The sequence below is a fragment of the Gobio gobio genome (assembly GCF_949357685.1).
Source record: "Gobio gobio genome assembly, chromosome: 20".
Classification (NCBI taxonomy): Eukaryota; Metazoa; Chordata; class Actinopteri; order Cypriniformes; family Gobionidae; genus Gobio; species Gobio gobio.
Genome location: NC_137113.1, coordinates 1,442,344 through 1,463,501, shown reverse-complemented (window position 1 = coordinate 1,463,501; position 21,158 = coordinate 1,442,344). Strand labels below are relative to the sequence as shown.

The following is a 21,158-nucleotide window of genomic DNA, read 5'->3' as shown; positions in this document are numbered from 1 at the left end:
AAACGGTTTTCACAGGATGAATTTTGAGTTTTTAAGCTTTCAAATGATACCTAACTTATGATAATTACTCAAATATATGATACGAAAAAAATTACGATCAAAAAAAGAGCGCCAGGGACGGTGACAGTTAAGAGGTTGCAGTTAAAGGTGCAGTGTGTAAGTTTCAGCGGCATCTAGTGGTGAGGTTGTGAATCGTCCACCGCTCATCCCTCCCTTTCAGAGCACATAGAGAAGCTACGGTGGCCCACACAGGACAAATATGTGTTTGTCTGAGACAGCAGAGAGTAGCTAGCGCTCTGTAGAGGAGTTTGTCCCTTTAGGGCTTCCGTAGAAACATGGCGGCGACTTCCCTGTACGGGACCTGCGGTGTGTCGATAGAAACGGCTCATTCTAAGGGAATAAACACATAACGGTTCATTATACTCCACTGAAAACAGAGAATGTTTATTATATTGTATTTCTGTCCTCGTATATATATTACACACTGCACCTTTAAATGTCTTTTGCGGTTTAATATCCGCACTACATCACGATTTATTTAAGTGTACTGCTTTTTTCTGCATCACGGAGATCATACGTTTGTTTATGATCTATTTTAACAAACAAGTGCATGTTTTTGAACTTTTTAGTACCCATAATGCAAACTGTTTTCTGTCACAGAAGAGGAAAAGAAACAGAAGAGAAAGCAGACGGAGAGAGGAGAAGAGGGACACAGTCGGCTGCAGCGCTCCAAGACTTTCTTCGGTCTTTTCCGGAAGCGAGAATCGTCAAGATCACGCTCCAGATCTCCCTCCCGCTCAGAGAGCAGTCTGGGTAATATTAAGAGTGTCAAAGCGCACTTTAGTTTTTTAAGGCGAGACACTACAGGTGAATAGGGATTTTTTTTAAATTACAAGATATCACTGAGAAACTTCTCCAGTTTATTACTGGCATAAACATTTAAAAAAAATGTATTACAAGTTTTGTGTAAATTAATGTTTTAATATGCAAATGAGGCCTTATATACACGTAAATATACGCTCATTTGCATATTTTTCCAAAAACAAAATCTGGAAATTGGAAAGGACCATGCTTTTACAGAGGGGATTCTGGATATCTGATTTTGTGCTTTAATAAATTAGAGAATACTGTCAAAAGCCTAAAAAAAATCAATTTCCGCCATGTTTTTTGGAGTTAAAGGACCTATAACTCAGGATAGGAATGATATATCAACATATAGAATCAACCTTCAGAATATAGTTCAGGATAAGACTGGAAGAGTTGGTGCTACTGAAGTGGATAATCTGACTCTGAGTGTTTGAGGAAAAACTCATTTTGAGAAAACGGCCTTTAAAGTTTTATACTGTATAACTGCCAACATTTCTATGAAACCCCCAACCTACAAACAAACTATATATTCAGTTCATTAATATCAGTAGTGTATAATATTTGAAACATTGATAAATTAATAAATTATTAATAGCAATAGCAATTAATAGCACACACACCAGTCACACACACTGCAGATGAACTGTCCCTGTGTGTTGTTTATGTCCATCTATAACTATTTGAATCTAATTCTGACGGGGTTTCGTCGTCTAATCTGTTGTTGTTTACTTTCTTTTTACTACTTGGTCTTTTCTGTGAGCGTTTATGAGCTGATTTCGGCTTTGTCTTCACTTTCTCTCAGGTGGAGAATACACAAGGAAGCAGCAGCGCGTAGTGAGAAATTCACATCGAGCAATCAGATGTGGTTTTCTGCAAACTTTTGCGGTTGCTCAGTTCTACAAAGGAAATGTCCATATGTGGATGAGCCAGTGCTGTGTGTGAGACTGAGAGCTTTATAACGAGAGCTCGCGTTAGAATAACTTTTGATGATTTCTGGTAGAAATCTAAAGGCGCACGGTGACAAAATATAATTAAATAACCACCTTAATGTGTAATGTTGAATTTTTTTTATTTTGACATGAAAGCTTACATGTTAAAGCAGCACTAGGTAGTTTTTGCTCTCGGGCTCCCCCTACAGTTGGGAAACAGTATTGTCCTCTACTACTGTCGTAAACTCTGTCATTCTACATCAGTCGATTCATCGCATGTGCATTTGTCGACATGACAACTATGATAGTCCTGAACACGGCAGGAGTTCACATGCGTGTTCTGCTTGCGTCGCGTGTGAAATGTCTTCATCCCATTTACAGTGGCACATGTTTAGCATGTCATATGAATATAATTTCATGGGTTTTATTTTTTTTCAAACGCCAAATGATCGCGATGCTCACGTTTACAAGCGTCATTATAGTAGCCTAGTCTATTGGTTCCCGTTTTACAGAATCTATATGATACTTCAATTCAATGTTTGAGTGGTAGGTAATAACCATACATCGTCAGTATTATAATATCAAGCTACCATAGATGAATCTACAAATTTGAAAAATCGATTTGCATTATAGCTTGAGGAAAGACAAATAAACAAATATCCCAGACATGTTAGGTATCCTAAACAGGGTTTTTCCTACATTGAAAATTTTTTGGCTGCCGCCAAAACAATTTTTTGTCCCGCCAAAGCTTTATTTGATGAGTTATTGTGATTTATGAGTGATGTAGAATAGATGCTGCGCTTGTGACTGAGTGACAGAGAGAACGATCAGAGCTCCTCCTCCGCTCGCATGCTCTCTGTCTTCAAAATAATCATTAGCTTTCTAATATTTCACATATTACGTTAAAGGGGTGGTAAAACACATTCTTTTGAAGGCTTGACTGTGTTTGTGGGCTGCACTGTAACATGTGTTCATGCTTCGTTTTAAAAAAAATTGCCTTATTTTTCATATATTTGACCTTTATTCTACACTGCTCTGTCCCTCCTTGTAAAACGGTCTGATGCTTTCCGGGTTGTATGAAGCCAGTCCCTCAAAAATACGCAGTGGGCTCAGATTGGTTAGCTGGCCCAGTGTGTTGTGATTCGCTAACCGCCTAGTGCACGTCGGAAACGTCACGCCCCTTACCGCCCGAATCAGACCCAGAACATTTTAGTGAAGATGATCGAGCAGAACCTGTTCAGTCCTCGAGAGTAAAGACTGTGGATCTATAATGATCGCTACTGAATGGCACTGTTACTTTTGTATTTTTAGAACGATTATAGCCAAATATCTGTCGCAAGAACTAACCCAAAACAAACACTAAGCACTGGCTTTAACTAGTAAGTTAGCCAAATCACACACAGAAGCATGTTTAGCATGCCTGTAGATAAACAATACATAAAAGCTCTAATCAAAGAATCATTTACACTAATGCCAAGTTCGCTGTTGAGATTTTAACGTTAGTGTTTGTAACGTTAGGTGTTCGTCGGATAACGTTAAGTATGAATGAGCATTTAACAGACTGGTTTGCAGAACAGTGTTGTCATCTGTTTACTTCCTTGCTACAACCTATTACAGGAAAACACATCGATGAAAAATAAATCAGACTTACAGGTTGTGGCCCGTGAACAGCTTCTGTTTGTAAATCCAGCTTTCAGGACAAGCCGTTGTGCACATCCTGTATTGAACTCGCGAAGTTTGTGGAAGTTTGTGTTGCCCTCCGTGAAATGTGCAGCGCGCGCGTCGTGCATCCACGCATCGGCAGTGTTTTTTTCACGCAGCTGACGTTGTGCAAATCTGGTATTGAAATCGAGAAGACGGTGGATGCAGGAGCCCCGCGCGCGCCTGATTCCCCGCTGACTCAAACACATGTGCATATAACATGCTGTATGTTAAACGCTCTGCAACGCACCCCCGTCCCTATGAAGGCTGAACAGAGCAAGTGCCCCAGACCTGCAATCCGGATGAAAATAACAGCGTTTCCTCGGCATCGCGGCAACAACACTCCAGCCTACTAACGCTTCCCCGCGGCGATACAAAATTGCCTCGCCCCCCTTATTTCATATTCTCGGAGGAGGGGTTTATGTAAATATTGGGCCTGGTGATGTCAGCAAAACCTGGGTGAATGTGTAGTAGTCCCTAGCGGCCGTTTGCTGTAGTCCTTAGAAACTGATTTCTTTAAAAGCAAATATCTCCCTTTGCTTTAAACTTTGAACGTTGTAACTTTGCAGATGTTGTTTATGCTCAAGCAGCAACATTACACGTTAGCTAAAGTTAGAATAGTGAAATCGTGGTTTACCACCCCTATAAACAAAATCAAAAGGTCGGAAGACCGAATCCATGTTGCACGTGGCGCTATCAGACAATGTTTTCCTTGAATTACCGCTGGGTGTGAATTGCGCTCAAAAAACGTTGACTCTTCTCAGACCAGCTGACATAAACCATACTTTCAATAAACGGGAAACAAATCCTATCCGGTTATGAAGTGTTTTCTGTGTGTTGACAAATCTTTTGCGATGTTCTAAATACGGGATTCACACACAACGCGTCTGCTAATGTCCGATTCACCACCTAATGACTCCTTTGAACCGAATCATTTTAACGACTGGTTAGAACATCTGAACTGTCCAACACTGAACTCACGAATCAGTTTAATCATTTACTCAGAACAACACCTGAAATGAGAACACAAGTGTGCTTACACACTTTAGCAAGAGTGGGTGTTAGAGTTTTAATTAACCACAATCTTTCAGCTTATTTATGTTCATAATGTGTAGTAAAAATAAATAGCCTATAAATCACTTAGTTTAGACTGGAGTGAGGTGAACCCAGAACAAAGTTGTTGTAAGCTAGCTGATAATTTTATGAAGTTGTAGCTATATGGCAGCTACATTTGTTCATTTTTTTAATATTGATATGATTATATACCAAAACAATTATCAGTAAATAGTGTAAAAATGAGGAACAAAAACAAACATCAAGGTATCCCACATGAAAAAATACTATAGTATATTATAGTAAAATTACTATAGTGTTTTTGAACCATACTATAGTACAGGGGTTTTCAAACTTTTTGTGTGTGTGGACCACTATTTGTAATCGAAAAATTTTGCGGACCACCTCATAACACACATAATAAAATATGTCTACACAGTCCTACCTGAATTAATCCGCACCTCTAAATAGGCTTACTAGCACTAAAACTATAACTAATCATCACATCAGTACAACAGGCTTGTTAAAAGAAAGTTTACTGCACACAACGGCTGCCACATGTTTAATTTATTTATTTACTCAAGCGCCCGAGGGCATAATCAGGTTAATTTGAACAACAGGCTTATTTCCATAGCAATGGAAAAGAACTTGGATAGTCAACATTTCAAAACCTTTGGCATTTCTGAAAAAAAAACCTTTCAGAAACACGAGATCAAGAAACTAAATGGAAATTAAAATAACAGGTCTTCTTCATTCCATTTATAAATATTTTGTTTCATAAAACTGCCTATAAAGGCTATGCGTGTGATGTGACGGTACGAGACTTCTACTGCTTTAGCAGTAGAGCCACCTGCAGATGTCGATTCTATTACTTTTTTGCTTGTGCGGTATTCTTGGAGCTTACTTTTGAAAAACTCGACTGGCTTGGACATAAATTCCCTAAGCCTGGTTTCCAAATGCCGGCGAAGATTTGATGGTTTCATGCTCTCGTTAGCCAGTGCCTCGTAGCAAGAAATGCAAACGGGCAACGGCTCGTCTTCGGGGCCGGTGTAGCTGAAACCTAATGCTAAATAGCTTTCGCTGTATTTTCTCTTCACCCTCCTTTTCTTTGTTTTTTTATGATGAATCTGGCTCATAGATGCATCCGACTCACTGTCAATCTCTTCATTTTTTTGTAACTCCTGCCTCTGTCTCTTTTCTCTTCAAAGAACCTGTTGCTATCCACCGATCCATAACGGCACTGAACTTGAACGTCACGGCCGAGCGCCACTAGCCTATTTTAGTAATCGCACAATAACTTGACAATTTAATACAAATGTTATATCTATATAGGCCTACATATTCTGTTTACTTTAAAAAAAAAAGATGGGAATTTCCTGGTAAAATGAAGGTTAAAAAATATTATTTTATTTTATTTTGCCTTTCCACGGACCACCTGCAGTACCCTCACGGACCACTAGTGGTCCGCGGACCACAGTTTGGGAATGACTGCTATAGTAGATACTACAGTAAATTGTAGTATATTATAGTATTTACTACACTTTGTTAATTTACTTTAGTATATTTACTATAGCACGGTTCAAAAACACTATAGTATTTACTAGAGTAATTTTACTATAATATACTATAGTATTTTTTCATGTGGGATCAAAATAAGATAAGCAAAAGTTACAAACTTTCTTTGAATTTATTTAAAATGTATTGTCAGTATTGCGCTTGCCGATCATGTGGGTAGGGGACTTTTTTACTGTGTGTGTGTGTGTGTGTGTGTGTGTGTGTGTGTGTGTGTGTGTGTGTGTGTGTGTGTGTGTGTGTGTGTGTGTTTATGGATGACCATGTCTGTCAGCCACCACCGAAGACCATTTTTGACCCAGGAAAAACCCTGCTAAAATATGATTTTGTACGTCTTATGTATTTACTTGCAAGAATGTAGCCTCACGCCAACGAGCAAACGCTGGCCAATGTTGATCCTCCTGCCTTTAATCCCATCACTTTCTCCTTTCCTCTTTTTGCTTTCCTCCGACAAAACCTTTGCTTTCTTATTTTTCTGCTGCTTCGGCCATGACTATAACATCCGGCAAACAAATGATAGTTGGGCTGGCACGTCTGAATTTAAGGAAGAGGGGGTGGAAGTGACGTATATGCCGTAAAGCAGTCGCATTTTGTCGTTCTTTTTGTTCTCGGGTTACTACCCGAAACCCGAAGTTTAAAAGAACGATTAAAAACGATACAGACCCCGTCAGGCTATGGCAGGCGTGTCATTCAACATATTGTAAGTCCATGTATCATCACAAGAGTCTTGAAAATATATTATAAAGGTTGAAAAGTTACCTAGTGCTGCTTTAACCCTTAATCGTCCCTCAGGGTTTATGTTTGAGTCCCTTGTGCTCAGATAGACCCCAAACTTTTACAGAGCGATTGCATAAGGAAATATAATTGTTTTACATGGAAAATTATATATAATTTTTTTTATTTACTTCTCAACTATACATTTATGCTGTGTTTTTGTGGGTATTTGGTAGTTTTTTACCTATTTACTGCACAAATACTTAACTATGTCATAAATTGGCTCATTAAAAATTATTTTTTTAATGAAAAAATCACTTGAATGATGATCTTAAATAAATATAAATAGTTTTTGGACATTGCTCTATGTGTTAGGGATAGAATACCGCCATCTGTAGGTTTGTGGAAAAACTTTAGGAATTATAGTTAAAGAGAGAGAGTGCAATGACCACATTATCCACTAGAGGTCCAGAGGGAAGTTAAGCTGCCTTTCATCTTTCTTTTATTTGCCCTTTTCCTTCTCTTTCTCATGATTGTTCCATGTTGCATTTGTGCTCTAGTATTTGTCCTTCATTTATGTATGGAATTTTTTCAGATTTATGCCAGTTTTGTTGATTTAATTTGCCAGTTTCTATAAAAATGCTCTCTGTTGCAGTCACACATGTGTGTGTGTGTGTGTGTGTGTGTGTGTGTGTGTGTGTGTGTATGAGACAGAAAGTTCGTTCCACTTTGTGTTTATGCTCTAGGACCAGACCTTGATATAAATGTGGACATTTTCAGATTTATACTGGATTTAGTTAATTTTTTTTGACAAAAAAAGTTTTTTTTTATATTTTTTACACTTTCCCATTCATTTTCAATGTGGGGTCAATCTGACCCTGAGGGACTTAAACGGTCATTTTTTTTTTACACACCTTTAGAACAACCAAATCAAGCCCAGATTTTTTGTGCATGGAAAATGGAGAAATGGAGGAAAAGTCCAGTGGTTAATGGAGCAAACTGGCCCAAAATCTCAAATTTGACCACTGCATGAAAAAACGATGTTTTCACCTGCCGTGTCTCGCCTTGATGCACACGGTCAAACTCATATGTGGATATAGTTATTGTGTTTTTTAATTTCACCTAAGTGTGAGTTAAACTGGATGTTCTGATGTGTCTCCAGGTGGGTATAGTGGGCGGGACCTGAAGCAGGTGCGAGAAATGGCTGTCAGATTGCTGGAGGATGAGGATGTGGCCGTGCTCATGGGAATCTGTCAGAGGGTAAGAGAGACACAGCCGCCCACCCTCAGGATCTCACATAATTCAAGGTTTTCTGTGTCAAAACTCATCTGCGGTTCTGACAGTATTTAACAGAGCGAGGGCTGGAGACGCTCGTGGACCCGCTTCTGGCCATCCTGAACACGCCAGAGAAGCTGATGCTGCTCCGAGAGATCAGGTGACGCCCATAAGATGACAAAAGCAGCCCATTAGCCCATGAGTGTTACTCATCTGACATATACACCGATAGATACACCGATCAGGTGAGAGATCACACTGATGATCTCTGTTAGTGGGTGGGGTATATTAGGCAGCAAGTGAACATTTAGTCCTCAGAGTTGATGTGTTAGAAGCAGGAAAAATGACCAGTGGAGAACCGGCCACAGGGTCATGAAGGACCAGTGGAGAACCGGCCACAGAGTCATGAAGACCAGTGGAGAACCGGCCACAGGGTCATGAAGGACCAGTGGAGAACCGGCCACAGAGTCATGAAGACCAGTGGAGAACCGGCCACAGGGTCATGGAGGACCAGTGGAGAACCGGCCACAGGGTCATGAAGGACCAGTGGAGAACCGGCCACAGGGTCATGAAGGACCAGTGGAGAACCGGCCATAGGGTCATGAAGGACCAGAGGAGAACCGGCCACAGGGTCATGAAGGACCAGTGGAGAACCGGCCACAGGGTCATGGAGGACCAGTGGAGAACCGGCCACAGGGTCATGAAGGACCAGAGGAGAACCGGCCACAGGGTCATGAAGACCAGTGGAGAACCGGCCACAGGGTCATGAAGGACCAGTGGAGAACCGGCCACAGGGTCATGGAGGACCAGTGGAGAACCGGCCACAGGGTCATGAAGGACCAGTGGAGAACCGGCCACAGGGTCATGGAGGACCAGTGGAGAACCGGCCACAGGGTCATGAAGGACCAGTGGAGAACCGGCCACAGGGTCATGGAGGACCAGAGGAGAACCGGCCACAGGGTCATGAAGGACCAGTGGAGAACCGGCCACAGGGTCATGAAGGACCAGTGGAGAACCGGCCACAGGGTCATGGAGGACCAGTGGAGAACCGGCCACAGGGTCATGAAGGACCAGTGGAGAACCGGCCACAGGGTCATGGAGGACCAGTGGAGAACCGGCCACAGGGTCATGGAGGACCAGTGGAAAACCGGCCACAGGGTCATGAAGGACCAGTGGAGAACCGGCCACAGGGTCATGAAGGACCAGTGGAGAACCGGCCACAGGGTCATGGAGGACCAGTGGAGAACCGGCCACAGGGTCATGGAGGACCAGTGGAGAACCGGCCACAGGGTCATGAAGGACCAGTGGAGAACCGGCCACAGGGTCATGAAGGACCAGTGGAGAACCGGCCACAGGGTCATGAAGGACCAGTGGAGAACCGGCCACAGGGTCATGAAGGACCAGTGGAGAACCGGCCACAGGGTCATGGAGGACCAGTGGAGAACCGGCCACAGGGTCATGGAGGACCAGTGGAGAACCGGCCACAGGGTCATGGAGGACCAGTGGAGAACCGGCCACAGGGTCATGAAGACCAGTGGAGAACCGGCCACAGGGTCATGAAGACCAGTGGAGAACCGGCCACAGGGTCATGGAGGACCAGTGGAGAACCGGCCACAGGGTCATGAAGGACCAGTGGAGAACCGGCCACAGGGTCATGGAGGACCAGTGGAGAACCGGCCACAGGGTCATGGAGGACCAGAGGAGAACCGGCCACAGGGTCATGGAGGACCAGTGGAGAACCGGCCACAGGGTCATGAAGGACCAGTGGAGAACCGGCCACAGGGTCATGGAGGACCAGTGGAGAACCGGCCACAGGGTCATGGAGGACCAGAGGAGAACCGGCCACAGGGTCATGGAGGACCAGAGGAGAACCGGCCACAGGGTCATGAAGGACCAGTGGAGAACCGGCCACAGGGTCATGGAGCAACAAACGATTATTTTAATAATCGATTAATCTAACAATTATTGGAACGATTAATCGACTAATCATCGATTATTCCCATTGACATCAACGACTAATCAGTACATTTTGAACGATTATTCAGCTTTTTCAATTAGTTAAAACATTGAGTTATACATATTCTAACTATATAAAAAAGAAAATCACTTCAGCTTTTGAAATGGTTGTTTTAATCAACTTTGAGCCAAGTTCTCACAACTCAAATCACACACAAATGCTCCCTAAGCATTGTTTAAATATTCTGTTCTCTTTCAATTGAAAAAATAAATAATAATAAACAAAAATTAGCTGCATTACAGACACACAAAAAAATAGATGTTTGAATGTAAACATGTCTTGGCAGCAGCATTAAAGGGGCTATATGCGTTTTTCTGAAATTTAAACTCGCGACTGACACTTGTGGCCAAAAAACAGAACTGCTCTCATTTTCTGCTCGCTCTCGCAGCGGTGGTGACGTCACATCCGCAGACAGCGCGGGAAAAGACGACCCGCCAGAAAATAGGAAAAATAGGAGACAGGCTTATAGGTGCACCCACTGTGAGCGGACAAGGTGTCAGTATGCTCATCAGGAGATGTTTGAGTCATAAATGGTAAAATAAAAAGGCTATTGTTACGTTTATTTTGGGGAAAAAGTTGCATATAGCCCCTTTAAGAGCTTCATATGTAAAACAATAATCGGCCCACTGCTTTTCTTAGAACTGAAACAGAAAAAGAGGACATTTACTTCAGTTTGAAGTTTTGTGAAACTTTTCCCACATCTTGCTAGTTCAGATTAGTTTGCAGTCCGTCATTCGCGCTGTTTTCTTCTACCGCAACATTTGTAAGGGCTTCATTACACTCTAGCGCAACTACTTTAACTCTACCCAAAAAACGAGCGTTTAAGAACAAAAAAGTGGATACAGGCCATTGAGACGGGTTATATTACACTGAGAACTACACACACTAGAGGAGAACGATATCAGAGACAGGAAATATCATATATAAAACTGACATTTGGATATTTGACTTAAGTGACAACATATTTACTGCACACATAGACACACTGAGACACACTGAGTGTCAGGATCCCAAAAATCACCCATTCTTCTGCTGAAGCGTCGTGTTTTACTGCCTTTATTCACTTTTTACTCCTTAAACGCCGTTTTTTTGGGTCGACATCTTATAAAAACTTATTTCTGTGTTTTTTAGCTTGTTTGCTGTACACTTTGTCACATATCAGCTTTAATGGTGCGTTCACACCGGACGCGATTCGCGCGAGTGATTTACATGTTAAGTCAATGCAGAGACGCGAAATGGCATTCTGCAGCGCGATTCGCGCAATTGAGGCGGCGCGAAGGACGCGAATTGAGCGTTTTGAAAGCGCGATTCGCGCGAATCGCTCAAGATGAAAAATCTGAACTTTGGCGGATATTTCGCGCCGTGTTAACCAATCAGGAGCTTGCTCTAGTAGTGACAACAATGAGGAGAAAATCTGCATATTAATATCTGGTTCAGACAATATGATTATCACTGTGATAACATTAAATGACATGAAACACAACCCAGTCTCTTTTTGTTAAATGCAAGTTTATGTATGATCAATAATACAAAAGTATAAGTAAAAGGTATAACAAGCTATACATGAAATAAAGCAAACAATTCAGTCAAACATTCAAAGTCAGTGCTAGTAGGCTAACGTTACAACTGCAACGTACAGTTATAGCCTAAAAATATAAAGTAATGAAACTTATCTTTGCCCTCAGCCTAAACGATTTGCCAGGGAACAAATTATAGATCCATGAGACCAAAGATCGGCCGTTACAAGACGAATTATATCTGGAGCCGCCACAGAGACATCAGAGCCAGCGGCAGAAGAACTGGCTGAGGAAAGGCTGATCTCACTGGGGTTAATGAGCGCCGCTGATCCACTGGAGCTCACACACACACACACACACACACCAGATCACATGTCATTCAAATAGGCTCTCTTTATATAAATAAACCACTGATTTGAGCTTTAAACAACTACATTATCGACTGAAAAAGTCTTAAAACTAAGTTGTCACACATTAACAGTAGATTTTAACCAAAAAAAGACATGTAAACACAGCCCATGTCAGACATTTCTCAACGAGACGAGCCGCTGGCGGAAGCCCCGCCCATGACGCGAATTCGCGTCTGTTGTGCAGTGAATGTCACGCGCGATTCGCGCGAGTAAACTCAAAATGTACACGCGTCCACCTTCGCGCGATTAGCGCGAATTATTCGAGCGAATCGCGTCCGGTGTGAACGCTACATTAGACATTGTTCTGTTTTTTTGTTATCCGAAGTCCGAAATGACAAGGATGTAGCCTCACGCAATGCAAAGTCAATGGAGAGCGTTGGATTGTCCCCCCCCCCCCGGTGTGGGCGTGGCCTAAATACGCTCTGTCTCTATGTCCAGCCTTTCATGGAGACGGTTTTCCCTGGTGGACTTTCAGCAGATAATGCGCCGCCACAAAGCACAAATGCTTCAGGAATGCTTTGAGGAGCACAACAGTCCAAATTCCCCAGATCCAATCGAGCATCTGTGGGATGTGCTGAACAAACAAGTCCAAACTTACAGGACTTAAAGGATCTGCTGCTAACATCTTGGTGCCAGATACCACAGCACACCTTCAGGGGTCTAGAGGAGTCCATGCCTCGACGGGTCAGGGGGACCAACACAATATTAGTGGTCATAATGTTATGCCTGATCTGTGTATCTATAATCACTATGTGATGTCATTGTTTTCAGTGTGTTTTTCAGCTGTAGTTTTCCATCTCTCTTCTCGCAGAGCACTCGTGTCCTCCAGTGATCTTCCGCTCTTCAACCACACGGTCTCTCAGTTTGAAGAGGAAGCGTACGATATTCTGAAGAGGAAATCACGTAAATCCATCAGAATCTGCATATATTAGTGCACAATGGTTCATGGTTGCTTGCGGACCCTTTATTCCATTGTTCTCGTGTGTTTAATATAGGCAGAAGTTCTCCTCTCCGCTCTCCTTCCAGACACAACCTCATCAAACCTCTACCAGGTGAGCTTAAGTCATCCATCAATAAGTGCATCTACTGTACCGCTACACCTCCTACTGGTACATTCATCAGAAAGTCTTTCTTTTATGTCTGTACACTGCAAAAAATGCTTTTCTTACTTAGTATTTTTGTCTTGTTTTCAGTCCAAATATCAAAAAAATCTTACATTTTTGTCTTAAAAAGTTTTTGTCTTGTTTTGGGGGAAAATAACTCAAAATTAAGGGAGTTTTTGCTTAAAATAAGCAAAATAATCTGCCAATGGGGTAAGCAAAATAATCTTAATTCAAACAGAAAACTTATTTTGCTTACCCCATTGGCAGATTATTTTGCTTATTTTAAGCAAAAACTCCCTTAATTTTGAGTTATTTTCCCCCAAAACAAGACAAAAACTTTTTAAGACAAAAATGTAAGATTTTTTAGATATTTGGACTGAAAACAAGACAAAAATACTAAGTAAGAAAAGCATTTTTTGCAGGATAGTTCACCCAAAAATGAAAATTAGCCCATGATTTTCTCTCCCTCAAGTCATCCGAGGTGTGTGTGACATTCTTCTGTCAGACGAATAATGAGTTATATTACAATAGTCCAGGCTAATCCAAGCTTTATAATGGCAGTAATAGTTGCTCTGTTTTTGAAGTCCATAAAAAGTGCATCTGTCCGTCATATAACTGCTCCACGCGGCTCTGGGGTGTTAATAAAGGCCTTCTGAAGCGAATCAATGCGTTTGTCTAAGAAAAATATACATATTTAAAACTTTATCAAGTAAACTTTCTGCCGATCGCCTTCCGTGTTCAATTTATGGAAAAAGTGTTGAAAGTTCCTCTAACGCTCGTCCGCTCGTCACGACGTCACGAACACATCTGGAGTTTCACTTTCAACATTCAACACTTTTCCACAGAAGGCGGAGGCCGAAAGTTTACTTGATAAAGTTTTAAATATGGATATTTTTCTTAGACAAACACATTGATTCGCTTCAGAAGGTCTTTATTAACACCCCAGAGCCGCGTGGAGCAGTTATATGACGGACAGATGCACTTTTTATTGGCTTTAAAAACAGAGCAACTATTACTGCTATTATAAAGCTTGGATTAGCCTGGACTATTGTAATATAACTCAGATTATATTCGTCTGACAGAAGAATGTCACACACACCTCGGATGACTTGAGGGAGAGTAAATCATGGGCTAATGTTCATTTTTGGGTGAACTATCGCTTTATGTCTGATAGAGAAAGCGGCCGATGGCCGGTCGGGGTTCGTATTCGGATGGTAATTGTGTCTCCTGCAAGCGTAAGGTGTGTTCATAATTTACAGGGGCTAGTCAGTGATTTTATTGTCGTCTTAATCCAGAATATCAGTGTTTTTCTCCCACCACCCGTCGGCCGAATTACCTCCTGTTTTTAGACAAACACCAAGGTCGTGTGGTAATTGAATTACTGTCCGAATCCACAGTTTTCAAGAATATATCACTTCAAAATTCACTATTTATATCCTTTTTGGCCACTGCAGAGCACCGTACGGTTGCGCTTCACTGTAATTTGGATGCATTTGAAAGATCTAGACTTTTATTACTGAAAGGCTGGTGAGTATTTACAAGAGTAAGATATTTCATCACCGCTCAAAAAAAAAGCAGGTATACAATCGAAATGTGCCGTTATAACGGCAGCGATTATATCTGTTAATAACCGCAGCATTATGATTACCTCATAAGCGCATAAGAGGCTATATTCACTTATTCCCGCTCATTTCCATGTGGAATAAAATGACATCCTTTATTTTGAGATAAAATACAAGACAGAAAACCATTTTAACTATAATGTGGGTCTAATTTTAAACAGATTTAAATAATAATTTGGATATTATTTTCCTATTATTAAATTAAATATGAATTTATTCTTATTAAGACATTTGGGAAAACTTTCATTACATTGAAGTGGAAAATAAAACGGAATGTGTTGTGGAAAAAGACGGGCCACAAAATCACAGGAAAAAACACAACAAACCTTAATCTCATTGTTTTTATTTATTTTATTTAAATGTCAATGTGTGTGTGCTTCTAACATGTTTGGTTGGTCAAATAAATATGTTGTAAATTCAAATCAGAGCGTCTTCCGTGTCTGGAATGGATGTTTTCTTGAGTCTAAGGTAACAATAATATAATAAGATAACCTTGTTTGAAATGGATTTGGCTAAAATATGTTGGTTTTACTCTACTGGGTGCTCATACTATAATGACTGGGTTAAAGAGAATTGCATTACTAAAAAGAGACTAAAATACAATTTTCATTGACTAAAACTACACTAAAATAGTCATGGATAATTCTGACTAAACTGCTCAGACTTTTAGTCAAGTAAAACTTGACAAGACTAAAAAGAGAATGAACATGACTAAAACTAATCAAAACTAAAATGACCGCTTGACACAAAGACTTAGATTTTGAGGTTTAAATATATATCTCTGTTTTGTTCAAAGCGATTTGCAACTGATTCTCAGAGTATTAATGAATATATGACCTGAAGTCACGGTTGAAAAGTCTGAAATGTCTGATGTTCAGGAACACGGCTATAGTTGCCGCTGTGTATAGTTGTCATTTTCCTTTTGTAAGTACTTTATCCGTGTGTTTAATCTCAATGACATGCAAGAAAACAACCAAATAAAGGATTTCAAGAGAAAAAAAAGGTATTAACTTCCTTCCTGTCACATGAGACTGCCAACTTCCAGGAAGCATAATGAAGGCAAACCCTCCCAAACAAAGGTTATTTTCATGTTACTAATAAGTATTTTTTGTTATCGTGAGGGTCTCTAGAATCATCCAAACAAAACAATTCTTACAACAGATCTATAGTTTTTTGTACACTTAGTCAAAAGTCCAAACGGCAAATATAGTTGTACATATATAATGGGGAAATGTGCTGTGTTAACAGGTTAATAAATCAAGATTTTTTGGTCTTTAGTGCTTTTTGCTTTCATAATATCCCACCTCAAACATAACTTAACCCTTTAACTGACATCTCTACTGTACAGTAGACCTTAATTTGATAGGGAAAAATATAATATTTTATGATATGTCTTGTAAGGGCCAAAATATTGAGGACCCTTCATCCAGTTTGGATGCGTTTCATTCTAATCATTCAAGGACCCTCATTCTCTTTATGACTAGAAGCTTATGATTCCATTATAATGTGGAAATTCAGAAGTAATGAGTTTACATTTACATTATTATATGAAATCACCTACGACAGTCAGCCTTTGAATACTGGACTATTTATTTATTTTTGTTATATAGATGTCATTTTTTCGTCATTATATTAATTTATTTTCATTTAACTTTTTGATACACAACTTAATGGCTGCACTTTGTTCCACCACTTTAAGACAAATGTATTTGTTGTTTGTTGTATTTTCATATTCAACAGATTATAAGATAGAATTTTTCAGAGTTTGCATCGAATGTTCTTCGACTTTTATACGTAATAAATTTGTTTATGGATGAAGATTGATCTGTTGAAAGCAGTTATTTTGAGTTAGGTGCCAAATGTTCTCCTCCTAGTCAAATTTGACATTGAAGGGGTGCATACGACATATTAATAACTATAGTTGCCGCACATTCAAATACAATTTTCAAGAAAGAAAAAAATAAAACCTGGGGAAAATAAATGCAGAACATGTTCACATAGGACACTATTAACATGACTATATGCATGCAAAATTTGGGTTAAGGGATTTAGATAGTGGTCCATTTTGTTGTAAACAAGTGAAGACAATTGTCAGAAAGCATCAATGAAGATACAATTCTGTTGTCAAAACGCCTGATTCGAGTTTAACATTTTCAAATGAATGAGCATTATTACATACCCACTGATACACTGATAGCTCCCAAAATCAGCGTACTGAATAGGGATGCAACACTACAGTTAGTCCACGGTTCAACACACACCTCGGTTTTTAACCACGGTTTTCAGTTCGGTTCGGTTCTGATGGCTTGTCACATCAGTCTTTTGTTTTTCTATTCTTAGGCGACAGGAACAGCAAGAGGTTAAAGAGAAATTTAATTGCAATACTCTTTCTTTATTTTACTTAAAAGAATTGAAAAACCTTACTTAAACATAAAACTTAACTTAAAAAAACCCTTGTACACATTCCTAGTGTATTGTATAATATAAAATAAATATATATAAAGATTTACACTGGCAGCTCAGAGCTGTACAGCAGCATTTAAGTATGAAATTGAATGAATAAATGTAAAAATAAATCACTATAAAATATACACTGATTCTTATTAAAGCTACTGTATTAAAGTTTTTCAGTCAAGAGCAGTGAGTGATTTTCTTTGTCTTTTGTTGTTGTATTAACATTAAATGGATAGTTCACTCAAAAATGAGAAATTAATACAGGTTTGGAACAATATTAGAGTGAGTAAATAATGACATCATTTTATAGGTGAACTGTCCCTTTAAGGATTGCTATAGGCTGCGCCGCTGTCAATTTAAGACCTGCACGCATCTAATATACAGACACACGCTATTTTACTTTCACTTTAGACATAACCGACTGTGTTTATGTTAAACTTGTGTGTATTTGACAGTATTAGCGCAGTAAGACGACTACTTAGTCCAGTAATCACGTGTTTGACAGGCGTTTAGTGCGCGCGCTCGGAAAAGCGCATGTTAAAACCGCGCACACGCCGGCAAGGCTTTAAAACGCATGCAAATAATGAACTTTGGTGATTGTGAATAACTCCAGTGTTCTGTGAGTATAACTCTAACGTGTGATGTGAATGTATGTTGTGTTGTTCAGTATTGGGATGGAAGCAAATGATAGAATTTGTATACTTAATTAAATGCAAAACCGAAAAACCGCAATTCACAGGCGCGTATTGAACCGTGAAGGCCGTACCGAACGGTTCAATATTATATTGAGAATTGCGGCATCCCTAGTACTGAACTAACCTATTATCCAAAAACTGCTTTTATAACACATCATTCCAAATAATAAATGGAAAGTGTATCTCTCTCTGCCTCAGATGTGCATGGTGGACTTGAGCTGCACGCTGTAGAAGACATGGAGAGACACAATCAGCTTCTGGAAGGTCTCGAGCAGCTCCATCTGTCCGGCTATAAAGACCAGAGCGTGTCCAGAGCCTTCAGCCCATTACAGGACGTTCCTGTGGACAGACATTCACACTGGTTTTCATCCTCCAGGGCGTCTGTGCTCCTTCCCAATTGGCTATTGGCGGAGAACACACGTCCAGACTCTTCCCAGACTCCAGAGGACGGCTTCTCCCGTTCAGATGACACGGGATCTGTTCATTCACAAAGAGGACGAGCTCCTGTCAGGAATGGACACTCGAGGACTCAATCAGATGTGCTGTTTACTGTAGTGGACATGCCTCGCCACAAGAGGCCGCTGCTCTCTCAGGTCTTCGGTTCCCTGAAGAAGTGCCATAGTTCAACAGTGACCCCTGCTGGACAGCAGCTGTGTGAGAAACACACCAGTGATGCTGAGCCAGAGTTTGACCTCACCACTGTCCACATCAGCAAAACCAAGCAGTCTCTGGGTATTCAGTTTTCTTTTTCATTTCTTTTCAATACAAAGCAAGTGTGTTGAATCAGAATAACATCCCCTCCTTCTTGCAGCGACATCTCTTCTGTGATGACGAGGGCGCTCACATGAGCTCCACCAATAGCAAACCACAACCATCCAATCAATTCCCCACAGACACAATCAAGCCCCGCCCCTACATTTGTTCTTGTTTGCGCTTCACTCGAATATACGGCACAGTAGAGGAGAAAAGACGAGCGCAACATCCTTTTCAGGATGTTTTTATTAGGAATCAACTTTTCCTTGATCTTTTGAGATGAGAGTTTATCGTACAATGCAAACATGCACTAATATGATATGTCAAAAATATTATAGTAAGATATGAGGAGCTCTTTTCCAAAACGCTATAAATCCATTTCAATTGTTTTCAGGAAAATAGTTTTTTTTACCTAGACCCACACATTTTGTGAATATTCAATTTATCCTGTTAAAATGTTTTTTTGGCTCAGTCTGAACATGTTGAACAATGATTATTAAATCAAACAACAATAATGTTGATGATAAATTCAAAGTTAATTCATTTTTTTTTCAAAAGCTATAAATCCATCAATTTATTTATTTATTTATGGTTTGTCTTTTTTTTTTTTAAAACAACAACAAGAGAACATGCAACATATAATCAGGGACTCATAAATTAATATAAATTATTGATAATAATGATAACAATATTCAATAAGTTATTTAGTAATACATATTCAATATAAATATAAAACATATAATATACATCTAAATATAAAACATATAATTCACATAAAAATACAGTAATTTTTAGTAAAGTGGAAAACCTGTAACAAATAGGACCAACTTGTCCACTACAAATGCATGTAAAAAAACTAATTATTATATTCAATATTCAACAATGCATTTAATAGTGCATACAGTTAAGTGTCTAACCTGTAAAACAGTAGGACCATTGTCTGCTATACATTTTTTTAAATCACATAGTGTGTGTGTGAGAGTGAGCGTGAGTGAATGCGAGTGTGTGTGTGTGTGAGTGAGTGAGTGTATGCGTGTGTGTGTGTGTGTGTGTGTGTGTGAGTGAGTGAGTGAGTGTATGCGTGTGTGTGTGAGTGAATGCGAGTGTGTGTGTGTGTGTGCGTGTGTGTGTGTGTGTGTGTGTGTGTGTGTGTGTGTATGCGTGTGTGTGTGTGTGTGTGTGAGTGAATGCGAGTGTGTGTGTGTGTGTGTGTGTGTGTGTGCGAGCTCGTGTGAGTGAATGCGAGTGTGTGTGTGTGTGTGTGTGTGTGTGTGTGTGTATAAGTGTGTGTGTGTGTGTGAGTGAATGCGAGTGTGTGTGTGTGTGTGTGCGTGATCCTGGTCAACCTTGTTTGGTTTTTTGTGATTTTCTTTGTCCAGTCGGCGTTTTCTACCCCCGGTGTAGGTCTCACTTGCTCATCAAGGCCATCAAAAGTGTTATCAGAGTTTAAAGCACTCATTTTTATGAATGAAGTTACATAAAACACTACTAACAGTGATGAACATGCGAGTATATGTTGTCTGAGCTGTAATAAACCCCCCCGAAAAATGTGTGACTCCTGTGAGCTCTAGCACCCTGCAGACAGTTCTGGCCGTTTCCTCTAGATGGCAGCAAACACTGGAAAAAATCAAAATCTCTCCAAGACCCAAGTCTCCCATTTACAGTGGTGTACATGCAATATCACAAAATCATTGTTTCCAGTGTTTGCTGAGATATTCTGGAAACAGCCCAAACTGTCTGCAGGGTGCTAGAGCACACATGACACTTTCAACAATGAATTTATAACCAGGAAATTAAAAAGCGCCTCTTTTTTGGGGCGGTTTATTACAGCTCAGACAACATATACTCACATGTTTATCACTGTTAGCAGTGGTTTATGAAACTTCAAATGGTTTCCTGAAAAATGACACCAGTATTGTGTGTTTAAAGACACTGTGTGTGTGTGTGTGTATGGGACGCTTTTAGAGGCCGAATCAAGGGGGAAATGAGTTATTGTGTGTAAAACAAATGCCAGAGTGATGCATATCTGCAGGAAGTAGCCATTCTAAGCTATCATAGCACCATCATAGGTCAAGTATATACTTGATGACGTCAATCAGGGTCAAGAGGTTAAAGAAGTTTTTGTTTATTTTTATTTAATTACATAATTTGTGCATAAACGCCGCTGGTTGAGAATCACAGCAGCAAAAAAAAAAGCCTTTAAATGATCACCATGAAACTAAAACAAAACAATAGGTGACCCCTCTAAAGCTGGCATGAACTGTTTGTGTGTTTTGTAAATGCGTGGAGAACGATTCAAACATGCATGCTTAAATATTTAAATTTGACCATTTTAATTTTTAACTGGATCCAATTACATCGTTAATAATTACAGAGTAATTCAGAAAGCATCAAAATGTAACACTTTTATTAACATTCAGGTAAATGTATAATGCCAATTACATAATCAATTCAAAGATAATTCATACATAACATC

At 40.0% G+C, this 21,158-nt stretch overlaps 1 protein-coding gene across 2 annotated transcripts in view; it reads left to right on the top strand.

The window, feature by feature from the left end:
* The window catches only part of pdzd7b (PDZ domain containing 7b), a 76,223-nt gene that overhangs the window by 18,407 nt on the left and 36,658 nt on the right, over positions 1-21,158 (top strand). For both annotated transcript variants that reach the window (XM_079845578.1, XM_079845579.1), the window contains exons 9-14: positions 661-813; positions 7,999-8,096; positions 8,180-8,271; positions 12,867-12,958; positions 13,051-13,107; positions 18,128-18,661. In XM_079845578.1, the coding sequence (XP_079701704.1) occupies positions 661-813; positions 7,999-8,096; positions 8,180-8,271; positions 12,867-12,958; positions 13,051-13,107; positions 18,128-18,661 (1,026 nt within the window). The remainder of the gene's footprint in view (positions 1-660; positions 814-7,998; positions 8,097-8,179; positions 8,272-12,866; positions 12,959-13,050; positions 13,108-18,127; positions 18,662-21,158) is intronic.